At 41.1% G+C, this 17824-nt stretch overlaps 1 protein-coding gene across 2 annotated transcripts in view; it reads right to left on the bottom strand.

Annotated features, from left to right (window-relative positions):
• Positions 1 to 17824, bottom strand: part of SLK (STE20 like kinase) — a 70465-nt gene that overhangs the window by 10507 nt on the left and 42134 nt on the right. The window contains exons 8-13 of one of the 2 annotated variants that reach the window (XM_026650910.2): positions 16938 to 17066; positions 13057 to 14523; positions 10181 to 10311; positions 9739 to 9862; positions 6476 to 6655; positions 2438 to 2509 (exon numbers count right to left, since the gene is read on the bottom strand). In XM_026650910.2, coding sequence (XP_026506695.1) covers positions 2438 to 2509; positions 6476 to 6655; positions 9739 to 9862; positions 10181 to 10311; positions 13057 to 14523; positions 16938 to 17066 — 2103 coding nt within the window. The remainder of the gene's footprint in view (positions 1 to 2437; positions 2510 to 6475; positions 6656 to 9738; positions 9863 to 10180; positions 10312 to 13056; positions 14524 to 16937; positions 17067 to 17824) is intronic. The other variant, XM_026650911.2, reaches the window with a different exon arrangement.

Genomic DNA, 17824 nt, shown 5'->3' with positions numbered 1-17824 from the left:
GCTTGGGGGGGCCAAAAAGCCAGAGCCGGCCCTGGGTGGGAAGGGGTTAGGGCTCTGCGGTGGGGCCAGAAATGAGGAGTTCAGGGTGCAAGAGAGGGCTCCAGGCTGGGAAAGGGGGTTGGGATGGGGGGTTGAGGGCTCTGGCTGAGGGTCCGGGCTCTGGAGTGGGGATGAGGGGTTGGGGGTACAGGAGGGTGCTTTGGGCTGAGACCAAGGGGTTTGCAGTGCAGGAGAGGGATCAGGGATGGGGCAGGGGGTTGGGGCTCGGGAGGGGGGCAGGGGTGCAGGCTCCAGGCAGCGCTTAGCTCAAGCAGCTCCCGGAAGCAGCAGCATGTCCCCCCATTGGCTCCTATACAGAGGCGTGGCCAGGCGGCTCTGCGCGTTGCCCCGTCTGCAGGTGCAGCCCCTGTGGCTCCCATTGGCCATGGTTCCCGACCAATGGCAGCTGTGGGGGCTGCGCTTGGGGTGGGAGCAGTGTGCGGAGCCCCCTGGCTGCCCCTACATGTAGGAGCTGGAGGGGGGACATGTGGAGCCACAACACGCGCAGAGTGGGGCCAACCCCTGACCCCGCTCCCCAGCTGAAGCACAAGAGTGGGCCAAGCCCCAGACCCTGTTCCCCAGCGGGAGCTCCAGGGCCGGATTAAAACATCTGAAGGGCCGGATGCAGCCCCTGGGCCGTAGTTTCCCCACTGCTGGACTAGATAGTCTAATGGTCCCTTCTGGCTTTAAACTCTATGAAACATGTAAGAGAAGACCAGTTTCTCTAGAACAGTGCTGTGGAAAGGCTGAATGGATAGAGGACAGTAGTTAGCAAATGCTAGCAAATAGCGAGAGGGTTAGAGCAGACATTTTTAGTATGACTGACAAAGAGCCAATATATGGTCAATGGAAAGGTTGCTGACAGCTTTGATATGAGCCAAGTTGCAAAGCTAGGAGCATTTGTTCTCATACAGGAAGAAATGAAGTTTAAGATGATTTCTAGAGAAGAGAGAGATGGGAAGACAGCTGGGATGCTAGTGGATGCTACTCAAATGAGATACATGGGCTTGAGCAGCAGCAGCAACATTTTATCTTATTGATCTTTAAAGTAAGATGAGTGCAGCAAATATTTCACAGAGCTCAATGGAGAAGAGATGTGAACAGTGAAATCTGGACTCAACAAGCTGTTACAGGCACACTTGATAATGACTGTTTAGAGAGACATGATTTTCCTCTCCCACAGAAGTTCAGTAAATAGTAAGTAAGGCTTGTGTGTGTCCCATTGGACAATGAACTGCAATTTTCACAACCATCTCTCCAGGGTCGGGTAGGTACACTGAAGTGGGTACACTTGGAGGCTATTGTGGTACCGGGTGAATGGGATGTGCAGAAGGTGGTATAAAATTGGAAGAGGAGCAAGTTGGTAAATATCTGGGAGAACGCTAGTTATGGGTATTATCAGAGAGATAGGGTCAGTGATACAGATTAAAAACAGAATAATGGACTGATGACAATACAGTTTTAGAGGGTTCCACATTATTTACTTTTCAATGAAAAGAGTAAGAAGACTGAAATATATTAGAAATTCAGCTTTAGTACACTCGAATAGCTGGGGGTGCCATTGTGTAAAACATGCTGTAGGTGACTTTCAAGGTATTTTTTCATGCTGTCTTACATTTTCAACCCCTGGGGAAAATATTACATTAGAAGTTGTGGTCAAGGTCAGAAAAGCAATCATGGAAGAGACTTTCCTCCCTCAATCACTTACGTATAGTTCTGATCTGTTTATACTGGAAGTCAAAATAAGAGGGTTTTCTTAAAATGGCTAGCACAGCAAGCTAAGCCATGTATCTGAAAAACACAAGCTCTGTCCTTTCAGCTTCCAACATCAATACCAAACATCACACACACTAAAGATTGTGTACTGTGGTCTACCAAGCTACCAGTGAAGATGTTTTCCACAATCTTTATCACATCACATGCAATAAACATTATGGAGAAAAACTTCACTGGCAACTTTGCTGCCTAGTGTAGGAGGCAGACCACAATATAATTTTCTCTTTAGCGGTTACATTAGTTCTTTGTGACAGTAGTAACAAGTTTTTGTCCTACGATTTAGCAAGAAAATACTAAATGCCACTTCCCAAAAGGTAAAAATTTCACTGCACACACAACATAAAATTTAGTCACTGCATTCAATTTCTCACAGGTGCTGAAATGATAAAATCATTAAATTATTTACTACTTCTGTTTCTGAGAGAAAATACACAATGTTTTGTCCAAAGTTAATCACTGCATCAATTTGAACTTTTAAACTATACAATTTTATAAATTTGCACTCATCAATTTTTGAGACAATGAAATTCATCAGCACATATGAGCCAAAGAAAAAAACAGGAGAGAACACAAAGTTGAAAAAATTAGGGAAATAAACCCTTCTTGGTATTTTTGGACTTACATCCTGCATTTGTGCATTGAAGAGTGTACACGAAGACAATTGAAAAGATTGAATCATAACCTGAGCAATGCCCTGTGGATCAGAATACAATACAATACTTCCCAGGTCAAAATGTAAACAAAAACAACTCCTTTCTTTCAAAGATGGTAAACTACTATACATCAGCCATGAGAATATGAAGATGGTTGGAGCAAACAATCATTTACAGTAGAAATGGTACTTGTACGTAACTGATCTGTTTACAGATTTGAAATCAAATTTCTGCAGATGTTCTTATGCTTACAGTACTTTTTGATGACATAAAATTAGGATCTTTTAACTTAATCAGGATATCTTATTATTTATCAAAGCTTTTGCTGTAGTGGAAACCCATTAAAATCCACTGATAGAAGTATGACAACTTGTAGTTCTAAAACTCTACTTATTATGAACTTTGCTCAGGTGTACACCCATCTTTATTTCAAGTTGTACAAAGTTTTCAACCCATCATGCCCATAAAATATAACATCTACGCCTCAAAGTCAAATCACAACTAACATAGTCCAATCACATCACTACCTTTTCCACTCCTGTAAACAATAATTAAATCCTACTTCAGTTATTCATCCCAAAACCCTTTTTGTGATATAACCTTGACTAGAGGTAGAATAGCACATTCAAAACCTCACAAAGGAAGAACACACTTAATATTTTTTTTTTTTGTCTTCCAGCTCTGTCAGATAATATCAGTAAGGTGCAAGGTGTGGAATTATATTTGCAATCTTCTAAAGTTTTCATACAACTTTCCATTTCACTTCGGTATTTAATTAAGTCAGTTTACTTTAAATGCTCTGCTGTCATGAACAGTATTCTTAATTTTACACTTTCAATATACTTATTTTCCTCCTTTATGCTTAATATTCTGAAAATATTTGACATTCTACTCTAACATTTATAATTATGCAGACACACAAGATACTTATCAGCTGAAAAGGCAATGTCATGAGTTTTCCCGGGATGTATAAAGATATTTTTCTAATCTGAATACAGCTTTCCGAATGTTAAGCTTTTTTAACATATCAACGTAAGTTTGCATATAATTTATTATACATTGTACTCTATGGAAAGGGTTATGGGAGCATTTGAGGGAGCAGAGCAACTGTCAAGGGTTAGAAGTTAAATTTCAAAGTCACTCTGAAAAAGAAAGTGAAATGATTAAGCTGTGTGACTAATGCTGCTTTTTGGATTTTAGTAGCATGAAGCTGCTGCTGTTACCTGAGCATGCTGGGTTTGTGCAAGCTCCTCTTTCTTGCGTTTCATGAGCTCTTTTCTCAGCTCTTTTGGTGCTTTCTCCACTTCATTAAAAACCTAGTGTATAAGCATGCAGAAGGTGGGGAAAATAACATTTTTTTCTCCACAGCAAGCATTTGTTGTGAACATGAGAGGTGTAGTTCAAGCACTAAGGTACTGGAAAGCATGCAGAGGTGTTAGTTTGGTGAAAAAGGAAAAGATAGTGCATGCTCTGTGCAAGTCTAAGTGCAGCGTAGAAAGGAGCCATAAACCCATCTGATTTTACATGCAAATGTTAATGAAGTGCTCTCAGAACCAATGATGCCTTCCTATGGATTACTTTATCTCATTAATGTGTTTTCATGCAGTAACTTAAACAGCCATCGATTAAGAAAGCCTCCTGCAATAGTAATGGTCTCTTTAAACAGTACAGGAAATTTTATAAAATATTTTTATCCCCAGAGTAACAGATCTGAAACAAGTGGAAGTTTAGAGGAACTTCCACTGAAAAACAGCTTTCATTGACATTCTCTCATATCCAAATTGATACAATGTCATTTCTATATTCTCAACCACAAATGACACTTACACAGTATGTTTTAAAATATAAAAGAGGCACATAAGCACACTAAAGATAAAAGGGCTGCAAGTATTCAGTTTTAAAAAGTAAACCTTTGAAACAGCCACCCCCACCAATTATTATATTCTTAAAAAACTCTGCATTACAGTTAGGCCGAAATTGTATAAAATGTGTTTCAGTATAGTGCACTTTAAAATGGTGAGCTAATTTCTAAATATTATCTGATAAAGCAACTTGCTAAGAATATGATGATTTGATGATTTTGTTTAGTGGAGATTAAATATTGCCAGTTTTTAACATTATATACTTTCCATACTCTCCAATATAACATGGATAGTTTTAGAACTCTGACTGCATTTTCCTCCAAACTGTAAATCTCCTCACTGAACCATAAATAAAAAAGTATGCCTCCAAGAACAAATGTTTATTTAATAGTGGAAGCCCCATCAGAAATCAGAGTCCAAACCACCACATGCTATTCCTGTTTCCAAGAAAGAAATTTTTTTAGATCAGTATACAGCATTAAGTTCCACCAGCTTCCCCATATAAGACCCAATCACCAGTAAAAAGAAACTCAAAAATGCAAGAAGTTCAGCAAAAGAGAAAAAAATGATTAATACATACCAGTGTACAGTTCAAAAGAAATAAAATATATATTTTTCTAAACATGTTCATACTACAGGGTCCTTCTGCATAAAAGCTCTGATAATGCACCATAGATTTTTAGATTAATGAATATTAATCTAATAACTACTCTTATTTTTGCATAAATTATATTCACTTATATGCAGAACTATAACTATGCAATTGTTTTAAAAATAAAATACAGCCTTCATATACAAAAACCTATATGTAAATACACCACTTTCTCATGAGCTAACACAAGCAAATTAACAGTTTAGACCAGAGGTTCTCAAACTGTGGGCTGTGGACCACCAGTGGTCCATGAGCTCCATTCAGGTGGTCCGCGGATAGATCCCACTAAGGTGTGCGCCTGGGTGGCCACACACGAGAGAATGAAGGGCCGCCCACCTAATTAGTGGAGCCGCGCAGGTATGGCTTCACTAATTAGGTGCCTGGTCCCTGGAGAAGACGCACATGTAAGGTGAAGTGGTGGCCTTGGGGGGAATAGAGGGTAAGTGGGAGAGGGCTATGGGGTGAAAAGAGGGGGTAGGGGGAATTTGGGACGTGCAGGGCTGCGGCAGCCAGAGAAAGAGGTGACTTTCTCCAGCTCCAGGGCTGCGGCGGAGAGACAGCCCTCCTTCCCAGCCTCATCTCTGTTGCTGCTGTGGGCGGGGGAGAGAGACCCCTTCTTCCCAGCCCCAGCTCGGGGGTTGCTGTGATGGGGGACGGGGGAGAGACTCCCCTCCTTTCCAGCCCCAGCTCGGGGGACTGCCGCGGTGGAGGAGAGAGGGCACATCCATTGCATTAGAAAGGTAAGACTACTGATATTAAAATATGAGTTGTGCGCTTTTATTTGTGGAACAAAAAAACATTGATTATTATTAAGCTTCTTTTTATATAGTGCTTTTATCCAAAGCACTTTACAATAGTTAGCTAGCGGTAAAAACACCACTAAGTGGTCTGCCGAGATCCTCAGCAATTTTCAAGTGGCCCACGAAGAAAAAGTTTGAGAACCACTGGTTTAGACTTTCAGCATCATCCTTCACTCACTTGTTTCACTATATAACTTAGATCTGCAATTAGTCATAAAACTTTTCAGCTGTCGATTTTTTTTTCCAATTGAGTTAAATCTCAGAAGAGAACTCCTGCCAGGGTTATATCTTTTACAGACAAGTTATAAAATATGGGCTTAATGAATAAACAAATGGAAACTTACAGTAGGTATAATGACTCAACTGTTACCAAAGCTGTATTATTGTTTTTTAAATTCTAAAATTACAAATGTAGGGAAATTTGGCTTTTTTGTTTTGTGGAATGCTATCAACCAAAATTAAAATGTATTAATTTTAAAGATTATATGAAAGATACAAATGTGCTAATCAATCAGTGACTTCTGCAGAAGTCAATATTTCAATGGTCTGTTAGTTGTTTTGTATGCAATAAAACAAAAAAATTACAATGGCTGTGAATGGCCCCCAGAAGTTATTATGGCAGGGATAAAGGGAGTCCAACCATGCTCGCCTTTGGCCAGGCCCCCTACTTTCTAAATTATCAATGAGTCTTACCTCTTTTTTTTTGTTTTTCAACATGTTCTGGAATTTGGACAATTCCTTCTCCTGTTCTGCTTTGATGCGTTTTGCTTCATCTCGTAAGCGATTTGTGTGTTCCTGTTCCAAACGTTCTATTGTCTGTTTTTGCTGCTTTTCTAGATTTTCAATCTCTTGATCATACTGCCGCTTTTTACTCTGTAAAATAATTCCATTTCATCTGATATTTTTCTAGGACGTTAAATTCAGGAGAGTTGAAAGTTCTGCAGAACTGTCCAGTCAAAACAATGATGTTTGCTCACCTTAGCTAGGGAACTCCAAATTGTGGTATACCAAATTTTGAATTTGTGATGCATGTAAATGAATGTGAACAAAGCATGCCTTGCCAGTGCTGAAAAATGCCTGGAGACCTCTTGTGTTACGAATCTTTAAGCATTACACAACAGAATTTACTATATAAATTTTACATTCATACCTCTGGAACTGAATCATCACAGTCTAAAAATACAGGCCTCTAATGCTTGAGTTAACAGATATCACTCTCAGTGAATAATAGATTCCTTATCTTCAGTTAGCCACTGGAGGGCAATACTTCTCAAATCATACCAAAAGCCAGTACATTAAGCTGGAAATAATTTATATGGAAGTGCATAAAATGAGAGAGAGCAAGGATGGGAGGCATAGCACAGAATATTTAGCAGCTCCAGGTCAAAACATGGTGTGTGTCTAGCAGGGGGCCTGTGCTATCTATCTTATTGTAAGTATTTACAAGGTGACTATTACCTTGGCCTATGACCTGCTATGTAGGAGGCAGGAGGAGGAGCTACTTATCTTCTTAAGGAAGCTGGAGCATGCTCATGCTTGTAGGGGTAGGGGGAGTTGCCTGTGGGAAAGGGAATCCTTTTTGCGTCTTCTGTTCTGGCTGCCTGCAAGCCTACTTTGATGTGTTGCAAAGGAAGATTTAGATGTAGTGGGGGAAAAGCTAATCTGGTGCATATATGATGAGGCAATTCCTTTGATTCCCCACAGAAGCAGCTTTTACTCCTGGGGGAATTCTGTGCCACTGCGCATGTGCAGCATTTATGTCTCCTGCAGATTTCTTTGCTTCCCCGCAGAAAAATGACTTTCTGACTGGGAAGCAAAGGGAAACCACAAGAGCGGTCATGTGACCCTCCCCAGCAGTATGTTTTGGGTGCCCAGGGCAGCCGTCAGAGAGGTAAATCACTGTGGGGCAGGACGCAGGACTGGGGAAGACCTGGCTGGTGGCTCCTACCCTGTGCCAGGCTCAGCTGCTAGTCCCGGCTGGGCTGGGGAGGACGGGACTTCCTCTTCCCCTGCATGGCATCCGGGGTCGGATCAGACCTACCCCCAGATTTCTCCCCCGGCTGCAGGCTCTGCCAACTCCCACCACCCCACTGCTTCCTGCACCCATTGCTCTTCAGCTGCAAGGGGAGGGATTCCTGTACATGGAACTGCTCCCCCACTCACCCAACCCCGTGCATCCAGACCCCCCCATACCCAGACCCTCCCACCAAGCCTCAGCGCCCCCGCACTCAGAACTCGCCCGATGAGCCCCACTCCCCCTGCACCTGGACCACCCCAAGCCACCCAGATCCCCACCCCACCAAGCCCCTACCAGCTGCATCTGGATCCCCACCCCACTGAGCCCCACTCTCCCAGCATCTGGACCACCCACTGAATCCCCCACACCTAGACTCCTCCCCCGCTGCTGAGGCCGAGCTCTATCCCCCCCACACCTAGACTCCTCCCCCGTCGCTGAGGCCCAACCACCTTCACCTGGACCCCCCTGCAGAGTCCCATTACCATTGCACACAGAACCCTTCAACAAGCCCCTGTGCATCCAGATCCCTCCCGCAACTGGATCCCCACTGAGCCGCCTGCACCCAGATTGCCCCACACAGAATCCTCTCATCCCACACCTGGATCCCCCCACATTAAGCCCCTCCACACTTGTATCCTACCTTGCTAAGCTTGCCTGCCCAGACAGAGGGGCAGGACCCTGGGGTGTTTCTGTGGCAGGCCCAGACCTTGTGCTGTGTCGGGATTGGGTGCAGGCTCGCCGCAGAGTCTGTGTCCCAGGGAGGAAGTTACACAGTGATCTCCCACCTTTGTGCAGCCAGTGGCCTGTGCTCCCCAATGCCAGGCTGGAGCCTCCACATTAATTTAATAAATATAATTTGCAGAATTTTAAAATATTGTGTGCAAAATTTTAAAATTTTTGGTGCAGAATTCCCTTAGGAGTAAGCTTTGAAGGACCTGGGGACTAGAGGACCTTCATTATTGGAGTGACCGTTTGAATACCTTCTGCAGTCACTCTCCTGGATCAGAGGGCGCTAACAGCGGTTATTTCATTCCTCTGATGAGTCACTCAGGAACTGGGCTGAAGGAGAGCCCAGTACTGACTGGAGTTGATTTGGAGATGGTCAGGGATAGGACTGCACCTGCTTGTTGCAGCTAAGGTTCCTTCTCTCTGGACCAAGAAGCAGGAGAGAAATTCCTGGAGGGTCCCAGAGAAGAGGATCTTTTGGGAAACCAAAGGCAGTGCCCTCAGAGGAGGTAGGACATGCTAGGTATTTCCTGAGGATAGGCTGGTCCTCTCCTGAGATACCTCACAACTAGCATTTCCCACACAATTCAAGCAAAAGTATCCTCCAATTTTTGGTTGTGTGAGGACTTAGCATTACCAGCAATTCCAGGCCCTAGAGCTCCCGTAGAACTTGTCATACTGCACTCCCGAAAGGGCTGACCTGCTGCTAGGGAGGGAGCTTGCATACTCTTGGGGTCTCGAGTGCATGCTGCAGAGGCAGCTGTACATTGGTGAATATCTCTGGCCGAGTCTTTTTGCTTTAGCCCAGACTAACTAGACATCTGGTAAAGGAAATGTTCCTCCACTTGCTGAGACAAAAACAACTGAAGTATGTGAATGAGCAAACCAATTAATGGAGTGGGGAAGATATCCTCCCAAAAACTGGTTTTATCACCCTCTGCTGACTAGGAGGCACTATTTCCGAGCATTTTGATTAGTTTGGGAGATCAACAAGATTACCTGTCAAAATCTCTCTAAGTAGAGAGAACAAGGACTGAATAAACATGAACACTGAACTACAGAGAAGTACCCTCAGCAGGAAAAGCCTAGACTGTTGCTACCCATGTTCACCTACTCCATCAATATGGCATCTTTTAAAAGCACTAAATTCACTCAATAAAAAGCTGCCTTATATCATGTAGGTGCAAAAAAACAAAAAAAAAAAAAAACTTACCATCATTTCCTGTTCAAAGCGTCTGAACATCTGTTCTCGTTGTTGTAGGAGTTTATTACTGAGCTGCTGTTGAGCTCTCTGCTCTTCTTTTTGAAGAAGTCTTAGCTCCCGCAGCTCTTGACGTCTGATAATGAGCAGTAGTATTGGTGGGGCAAAAGAAGAGAGGAAGTGAATAAAGATAAAAATAATTTAAAAAAATCAACAATTTGGGCTCAATAATACCAGTTTTAAAAAAGAAATGTAAGATTAGACTTGGATTTTTGTATCATTATTTTAAAATAAACGGTTTTTCCTTCTGCTAACAAGAAGATCTAAATTTAATCCCAGTGCACTATAAAAACAAACCCCAGAGTGCTTTTGCATTAAAGATTCTTCCTGTGTTATTCAGGAAGGAAAAGGAATACCAAAAGTCTCCAAAGTCATTTAGAGATTTTTTACTCACCGAAGAAATCTCAATTCTTCACTTTTTGAATCATTTTCTGTAACTATTTTTGAAGTTGTCACACTCACTTCTACTCCGTCAACAACAAATTTGCGAGTTTTCTTCAATGTTTTCTTGTGTCTTCTAGTTTCCTGAATGAAAATGTTGTTATTCTGTGTTCAACTAAATAACACTTTTTTACATCTGATAAATTAAATTACTGAGTTTCTAAATAGAGAGCAACTGCATACAATACAGCAAAGTAAATTGTCCTCAAGTTACAAGAGCTTGAAAAGTCCTCTTACTGGTGCCAAGAAGTTAAACTTTTCTTAGCCAGCAAAGAGGGAAATTAAGCTATTATTATTTCCTATAAATTAAGTTGCCATTTATCTAGACAATTTTTTAAATCTTCCAACATGAACTGATGCAGTGTTATCTTTCTGAGTCTGAAAACAGTTCTATTGCCGTTGTTGTTCCCCATTGCTTTCCCTTGAATTCATCTAGACTAGACATTTTCACAGATGTCCCCAGGATTCTGAAAAGTGGCAGTGAAACTGAATAAAGATTTGCTGATTTCACCCTACATTTCTGCCTGGGAAACTTATCAGCAAAAACAGAGGCAGGTAATGGGAAAAGGGGACACAAATTGTTGGTCAGGGGAGGAGCAATATAGGAGACCCCTTCCTTACAACACGTTGGGGTAGAGTAGGAGAGGCTCCTGAGTGGAGAAGAAAAAGAGAGAGCAAATTGTTCTCATCCCTTAACCAGGGTTTCACATTTGTCAGACACTTACAAGCCAGTAGTGGATATGAAAGAAGGAGCTCAAGGGCAGTATCCATGGCCAACACCTCTGGTAGGAATCCCAATACTCTCCCCTTCAGTTACTGACAGTAGCACCGGGGGAGAAGAGTGAGAATCTCCACAGACAATGCCTCTCTAGACCTTGGTGGCAACTCCCACCAGCCTTTTGTCCCTAGGCTTAGTCCTCTGGCCATTAAGTGTTTGGTAAATTTTTCAAGCTGTGTTCAACAAAGACCTGCTTCTAATGTGAATCAGTGAGGTGATCAAATGTCAAACATTACTGCCAGATTCCACGCCTTGACAGTGCTTCATTAACTTACCGATGTTATTAATCTATTAAATTCTCCTTTCAATTAGCAATACCTCATGACTTCAAGTATCACGTGACTAACAAGTTCCTAGCCTTTTATTATTATTTTATTACACTTTACTACACAGTACCAAAATTATGACTTCATTGAGATAAAAGGGAGGAGATTTTTTTTTTAAACCAATACCATGGATACTGTTATACGAGTATAAATGTGCCTTATGTTCCTCTTGCTGAATAGGAATGAGATATATTGCTATAAGCAATTATACTGGCATAACTGCATTCATACCAGTATAGGTAAAGCACCTTCTGTTGTAGAAAAGCCTGAATATACAATTGCTATCCTGATGATCTTGCGGTCTAAATCAGTGGTTTTCAAACTTTTTTTCTGGGGATCCAGTTGAAGAAAATTGTTGATGCCCGCGACCCAACAGAGCTGAGGATGAGGGGTTTGGGGTGTGGGAGGGGCTCAGGGCTGGTGCATAGGGTTGGGCTGCGGGGGTGAGGGCTGCGGGGTGGGGCCAGGAATGAGGGGTTCAGGGCGTGGGAGGGGGCTCTGGGCTGGGGCAGGGGGTTGGGCTGCAGGAGCGGGTCAGTGCTCTGGGTGGGGGTGCAGGCTCTGGGTTAAGGCCAGGGATGAAGGGCTTGGGGTGGAGGAAGGGGTTCAAGGTTTGGAGGGGACTCAGGGCTGGAGATTGGGGCATGGGGTTAGGTTGCGGACTTACCTCTGGCAGCTCCCAATCAGCGGTGCAGCCAGGGTACGGAGGCAGGCTTCCCGCGTGTCCTGGCACCGCAGACCGCGCTGCGCCTGAAGCGGCCAGCAGCAGGTCCAGCTCTGCGCGGCTCTTGCCCCCCGGCACCGCCCCCCAAGCTCCCATTGGTTGGGAACCGGCCAATGGGAGTGCGGAGCTGGTGCTCGGGGCAGGGGCAGTGCGTGAAGCCCCGTGGCCCCCCTGCCTTTGAGCCGAACCTGCTGTGGGCCGCTTCTTGGGTGCGGCGCAGTGTCGGAACAGGTAGGCACTAGCCTGCCTTAGCTGGGCAGTACCGCCGACGGGACTTTTAATGTCTCAGTTGGCGGTGCTGACCAGAGCGACCCAGTGCCTTACATGCTGCAACCCAGTATTGTGTCGTGACCCGAACTTTGAAAAACGCTGGTCTAAATAGTCAGGACAAACAATGGGTTAGAGAGAAGTTATACATGGAGAAGACTGAGATATGACAGGGAGAGGTTAAGGGATTTACCCAGGTCAACAGGAATTATGTATAAAGCCAGGAATTGAACTTGAAATCTTGAGTTCTAGTCCCAAGCCTTAACCACAAGACAAATCTTCCTCTTAAACATCCTGTAGTTTTCGGCTCTTTGGAATTTCCTGTCTCAATGTATTGGTTCACATTTTGAAGGTTATCTTCACAACTGTAATGATTAACAATTTTTTGATCTGATAGTTTAGATTTTGGAACATAGTTTTACAACGATTTAGAGAAATGTGTGGCAGTTTTGTGGCCATTTGCAATTGCTGCCTAATCACATGTACACAGAGTTACAACATTATTCCATGTACTCCAATATTTTCTTTGAAAACAGTTTTAGATGCAACTGGTGTTTGACTATTTGCAATCTTCAATCCTAGCAAAATGGTTCCTATAAATGTACAGATTCAATATTACTAAGCTAGTTTCTGATTGGTTGATTTTCTCGGCATTATTAACTCCCCAAGAAAGTCTTAGGGTCCTACTATATAAGATTTTACATAAAAAATTATAACTAATTGTCTACACTTACTTGTAAAGATATTGATCCAGTGTCCTTGTTTTTAGTGAGGAAGCTTGAGATGGACAAGTTCAAATCAATGCTATTATTATCAGCTGTGGAACCAGTGCCTGATTCTGTATCATTTTCCTTTAGTGTCTCAGGTTCTAGCTGCTGTAATGTTTCAGCACTGGCTTGATTACCCATTTTAACTTTTTCCTCATTTTCTTCGGTGCTAACACTAATAATGGGTATTGGAGTGAGTTCAGAATCATTAGGTTGTTCAGCTGCAGGATCTTGAAGCTTGTTCTTAAGTGGTGCATCACACGGAACTTCTGAATGCTCTGCATTTATCTGAATGTTGTTCTCGTGGGTATCCTCGGGTTCATTTGTTTTTGAATTTTGGTCAGGCTCAATCACTTTACCCACACTTTCGACTTGAATTTCCTCAGTGCTATTTGTCTCATGAATATTCTCAGTCTTGCTCTGTATTGGCTTCTGGTCTATATCACCCACTTTTCCTGAATCCTTGACCTCAGTTTCCTCTATGCTGCTTGTCTTATGAACATCTTCATTTTCACTTTCAACTAATTTCTGATCTGTATCAGTCACTTCATCTCCACTTTTAATCTGAGTTTCTTCAAAGCTGCTTGTCTCGTGAACATGCTCAGTTCTACTTTCCATTAGCTTCTGGACTGTCCCGGGTATTTTATCTCCACTACTGATCTGTCTTTCACTAGTGCTGCCTGTCTCTTGAGCATTGTCAGCTCCATTTTTTATTGGCTCCTGCTCTGTGTCAGCCATTTTCTCTGCACCTTTAACCAGAGTTTCATTAGTGCTGCCTGTCATCTCATCTTTCTGAACTTCTTCAGATTTACCATCATCCTTTTGCTCTGTAATTTGTTCTGTCGTTGTTCCTTCACTCTTATTTTCCTGGCTATCTGTTCCACTTTCTTTCTCCTCTTTCTCTCCAGTCTCTTTAGATATCACTTCTATAGTTTGAATACTGGCATCTTCAATTTCAGGTGCTATTTTCAGTTTATTTTCATCTGTCTCTTCATTTTCTATGGCACTTCTTTCCTCTGTTTTCAGACTGTGTTTATCGTTTGTTTCTAATGCTGTCACTGTATCAGCTTCTTTTCTTTCTGTCTGTGATCCAGTGTCTTCATTTACTACTTCTGCTTTTCCAGTATTCTCTTCAACTCCTGATGTTTTCTCTGGCTCATCTTCCTCAATTAATACTGACCCATTCTGCACATTTACAATATCTCCAGGAGTGGTATCAGACACACTGTCAATAATTTCCACATCTTTAATTGTCTTGGGTTCATTAGCAGTTGTTTTATCATCTGGAAATACACTGATGTTCTTCTCCTCAGCAGCATTATTTTCTGTTTTCTCAGAAACAGATTCCAGAATCGAGGCATTCTGTGAAAGTTTATCTTCTTCAGAGCTGGCAATACTAAGGTCAGAGGAGGCACGCTTGTTTGTTGGTAATTGCTAAAAATGTATTTAAAAAAGAAAAAAATTACTATTTTCTAATTTATGTAGAAAACAATTATACAAAAATTTCTTGCACACAGAGATATGTATATGAAAAGATACTACACGTATGTAGCTTGGTTTCCAGGAAAAATAAATTCCATTATCTCAAACTATTTGACAAGACATAATCACAGAACTATTACATCTGTAAAAAAGCCCTTCTGACCAATTTACAATTTCACAGGAGCCCTTTCTCAGTCCCTGAGGGACACTGGACATCCTTTGCCTCAGCACCCACACACCTTGTAAAGTCCTCATAAGCCCTTCCTCCACCACTTTACACCCTATATGGTTCTTCTGGCCACAGAGGTGAGATTCTGTGTGCACATCTAAGAGGCACAACAAAAAATCTTGGCCTTATGCCACCTTTTTGCCCCCCGATCCTGGGCTACTCAAGGGACTGGAGAGGACCTGAGCATAAATTAAACACACCTGGGGGCACGTCTAAGTTACCGCAGCTTCCCCAGGCTGCCCGATGGACCACAGCATTGCCCACAAATCTGAGTGCTGCCCCAAGATGCCCCCAGTACGTTCCCTTTGCCAGGGCTTGTGAGGGGATAGTCAGAAAGCAGTCTCATGGCTGTTTTCACCATGCCTGTACCAGGGAAATCCTCCCATAGCCAGAAGTGGGGCTTTCATGGCCCTTTTACTTAGAATAATAAGGCTGGAGTGGGGATGAGGATCTCATCCCAGAGGTCCCAACTAATTAGCAGCAATACATCTGATTAGGTTTTTTGCTTTGTAGCCAGCTTTGTTCCACTCACATGTGAAAAAAAACAATTTCTTTTCAACAATGGCACTACGTCTCCAGGAGGGTTATTTCCATGCCAAATTTTAACTTGCAAATGTTTAAGAAGGTTGTAACATTTTCTTTGTTTTTTAAATATATAGCTATATTATATTATAATCTCAGTATATAGATATAAAAATTGGACAAGTGTATTTTTTAACCTCTTCTCACTCAAAAATGGCTGAACAATTTTTACACGAACTTCAAAAGTTCACCTTCAGGCAGAGACCAAGCATGAGAAATTTTAGTTAAAAAGGTAAAAGTTTTTAGCAGCTATGAATGGATGGTAACAAGAAGTTATAATCAAAACAATTATGTGAACATAACTCTAGCAATTGTTGTTGCTAGACTGTGAATTAATATTATTATATTTCTACAAAGACAGATACAGACAAATATATTAATGAACCATTATCTCAAATCATAATTATTCTTTCACTCTTCGGAGCGATAATGATACATCTTTGTCTATATTTACTACTAGAACCCCATAATCTGTGAATGAAACTGTTACAATTTGCCATTAGGAGATTACAGTATATAATTTAAAATGTTATGTAAATTATGCCTAGCTACTGTATCAAATATTGGCCTGATCCTGCTCTTTCTACTAAGGCAAACCACAATGCGAGTTTTTTGCCTAAGAAAGCATGTAGTAACACACTCTTTGTGCTAAAATGCATCTAAAATAATTCTAAATATGAAAGTATTTTAGGATCTCAGTATATTGGAAGTCAAATGTGTTTTTAAATAGGATACATATAAATAATGTAAATGAATCTATTTCATTCACAAGATATTAGTATATTATCGTACTAAAGCTACGGTTTCATTTCCATTTAAGAGACTGAATTTGACGGGCAGAAGTATCCTTATAAATCTAAATTTCTCACAAACTAACTCCACTAGAGAGTTTGTCCTGTAGACAGATTTTTGTTTTTTTAAAATAGTCGAGTTATAAATGCACAGGAAACTTAATTTATAACATAAATGTCATACCTTCACCCATACAAGAGTTAGTTATTATACCAAATACACAGTTCACTTACACATTAATACATTTACATATTTGCCTGAATTTAAATATTTGTGTATTATTTTACAAAAAGTCTTTGACTGTTTAAACCAGAGGTGGCCAAACTTACTGACCCTCTAAGTTGTATATGGCCATCTTCAGAAGTCCGAGAGCTGGGGCGTACCTGCCGGGGCTTGGGGCTTCAGCCCCATGGGAGGCGCCCGACAGGGCTTGAGGCTTCAGCTCTCGAGCCACAGTTTGTCCACTCCTGGTTTAAGCAACCTTCTCGCCTTACATATCCACATGTACACACATAACAACCATACATGCACATAATATTCTTTATTATTCTGTCCTGAAGAAGCTTAAGATCATCTGACTTTTATAAATTCTGACTTCTGTATTTTGCACTGAAGGCATGCTATACTTGGAAGAAAAAAAAAAAATTTATTCTTAGTACAAATTAAAAATGTTGCAAAAATAATTAGTGTGCCAGAAAGTTTTTCATAGACAAAATGTAATTAAAATAAGCACCCATATCTATAAATTTATACTTTAACTGACCAGAGAATTTTCTGTTTCCTCCTCTTCATCTTCATCTTTACCATCTTCAACTTCTTCTGTTACTTCAGCCTTTGCCTCTGCAATCAACTCTCTGACTGGTTTATTAGAAGTGACAGTAACAAACGGATGCTTGTAAAAAAAAAAAAAAAATTGGCTTTTAAAATAAAGTCATTTCATTTTTTATAACAATGGAATAAAAGTAGCAATTCTTTTAGGGTTATATCTTGGTCTCTATTATACCCAGATATTAAAGGGATTAAACTGTAATACTTACCCAATACCCTTTTTTTATTAATGTAGATTTTTTAAATTAGAAGTCTTAAAATCTAAAACATCAATATCTAAATATTTATGTGGAGATTTGTTTAATAAACTCATCAAAAATACAGATAGCTCATCAAATTTTTAAAAAAGTTATACTGACCTTAACAACCCAAAGAACAAAAGTAGAAAGAGTTTTTAAAAGGTTGCTTTTCTTCTTCATTATTTTTTTTATTCCATGCCTGAACTTCCACCTAATAAATTTTCTATTTACTATCTAAAAGTACTTAATCTAGAAAAATACAATGCTGCCTTTGGACCAAAGATTTGTGAGACAATCAATTTCTTCTGTATTTTTCCTTTAGAAAAAACAACTACCTGTCTTCATATTCTTTCTGCATAAACTATTCTCTCTCTGTTTGGTCCTGCTTCTTAAAGCCTTTCAGCATATGTCAAATTTATTTTGGATACAAGTAAACATGCACTGACGTTAAACAGAATCAAATTTATCTAGTCAGATCTACTCCTGTTAGCTCTTTTGCAGTGACAGCATTATAGCAGATGGAGGAGGACTAAAGCTTTTAAAACATCTGTCAGCAATCAAGTGCTTATATAAACACAACTAC

Source organism: Terrapene carolina, unplaced genomic scaffold (genome assembly GCF_002925995.2).
Source record: "Terrapene carolina triunguis isolate 2854851 unplaced genomic scaffold, T_m_triunguis-2.0 Scaffold95, whole genome shotgun sequence".
NCBI classification, from domain to species: Eukaryota; Metazoa; Chordata; order Testudines; family Emydidae; genus Terrapene; species Terrapene triunguis.
This window is presented reverse-complemented; position numbering and strand designations above follow the sequence as displayed.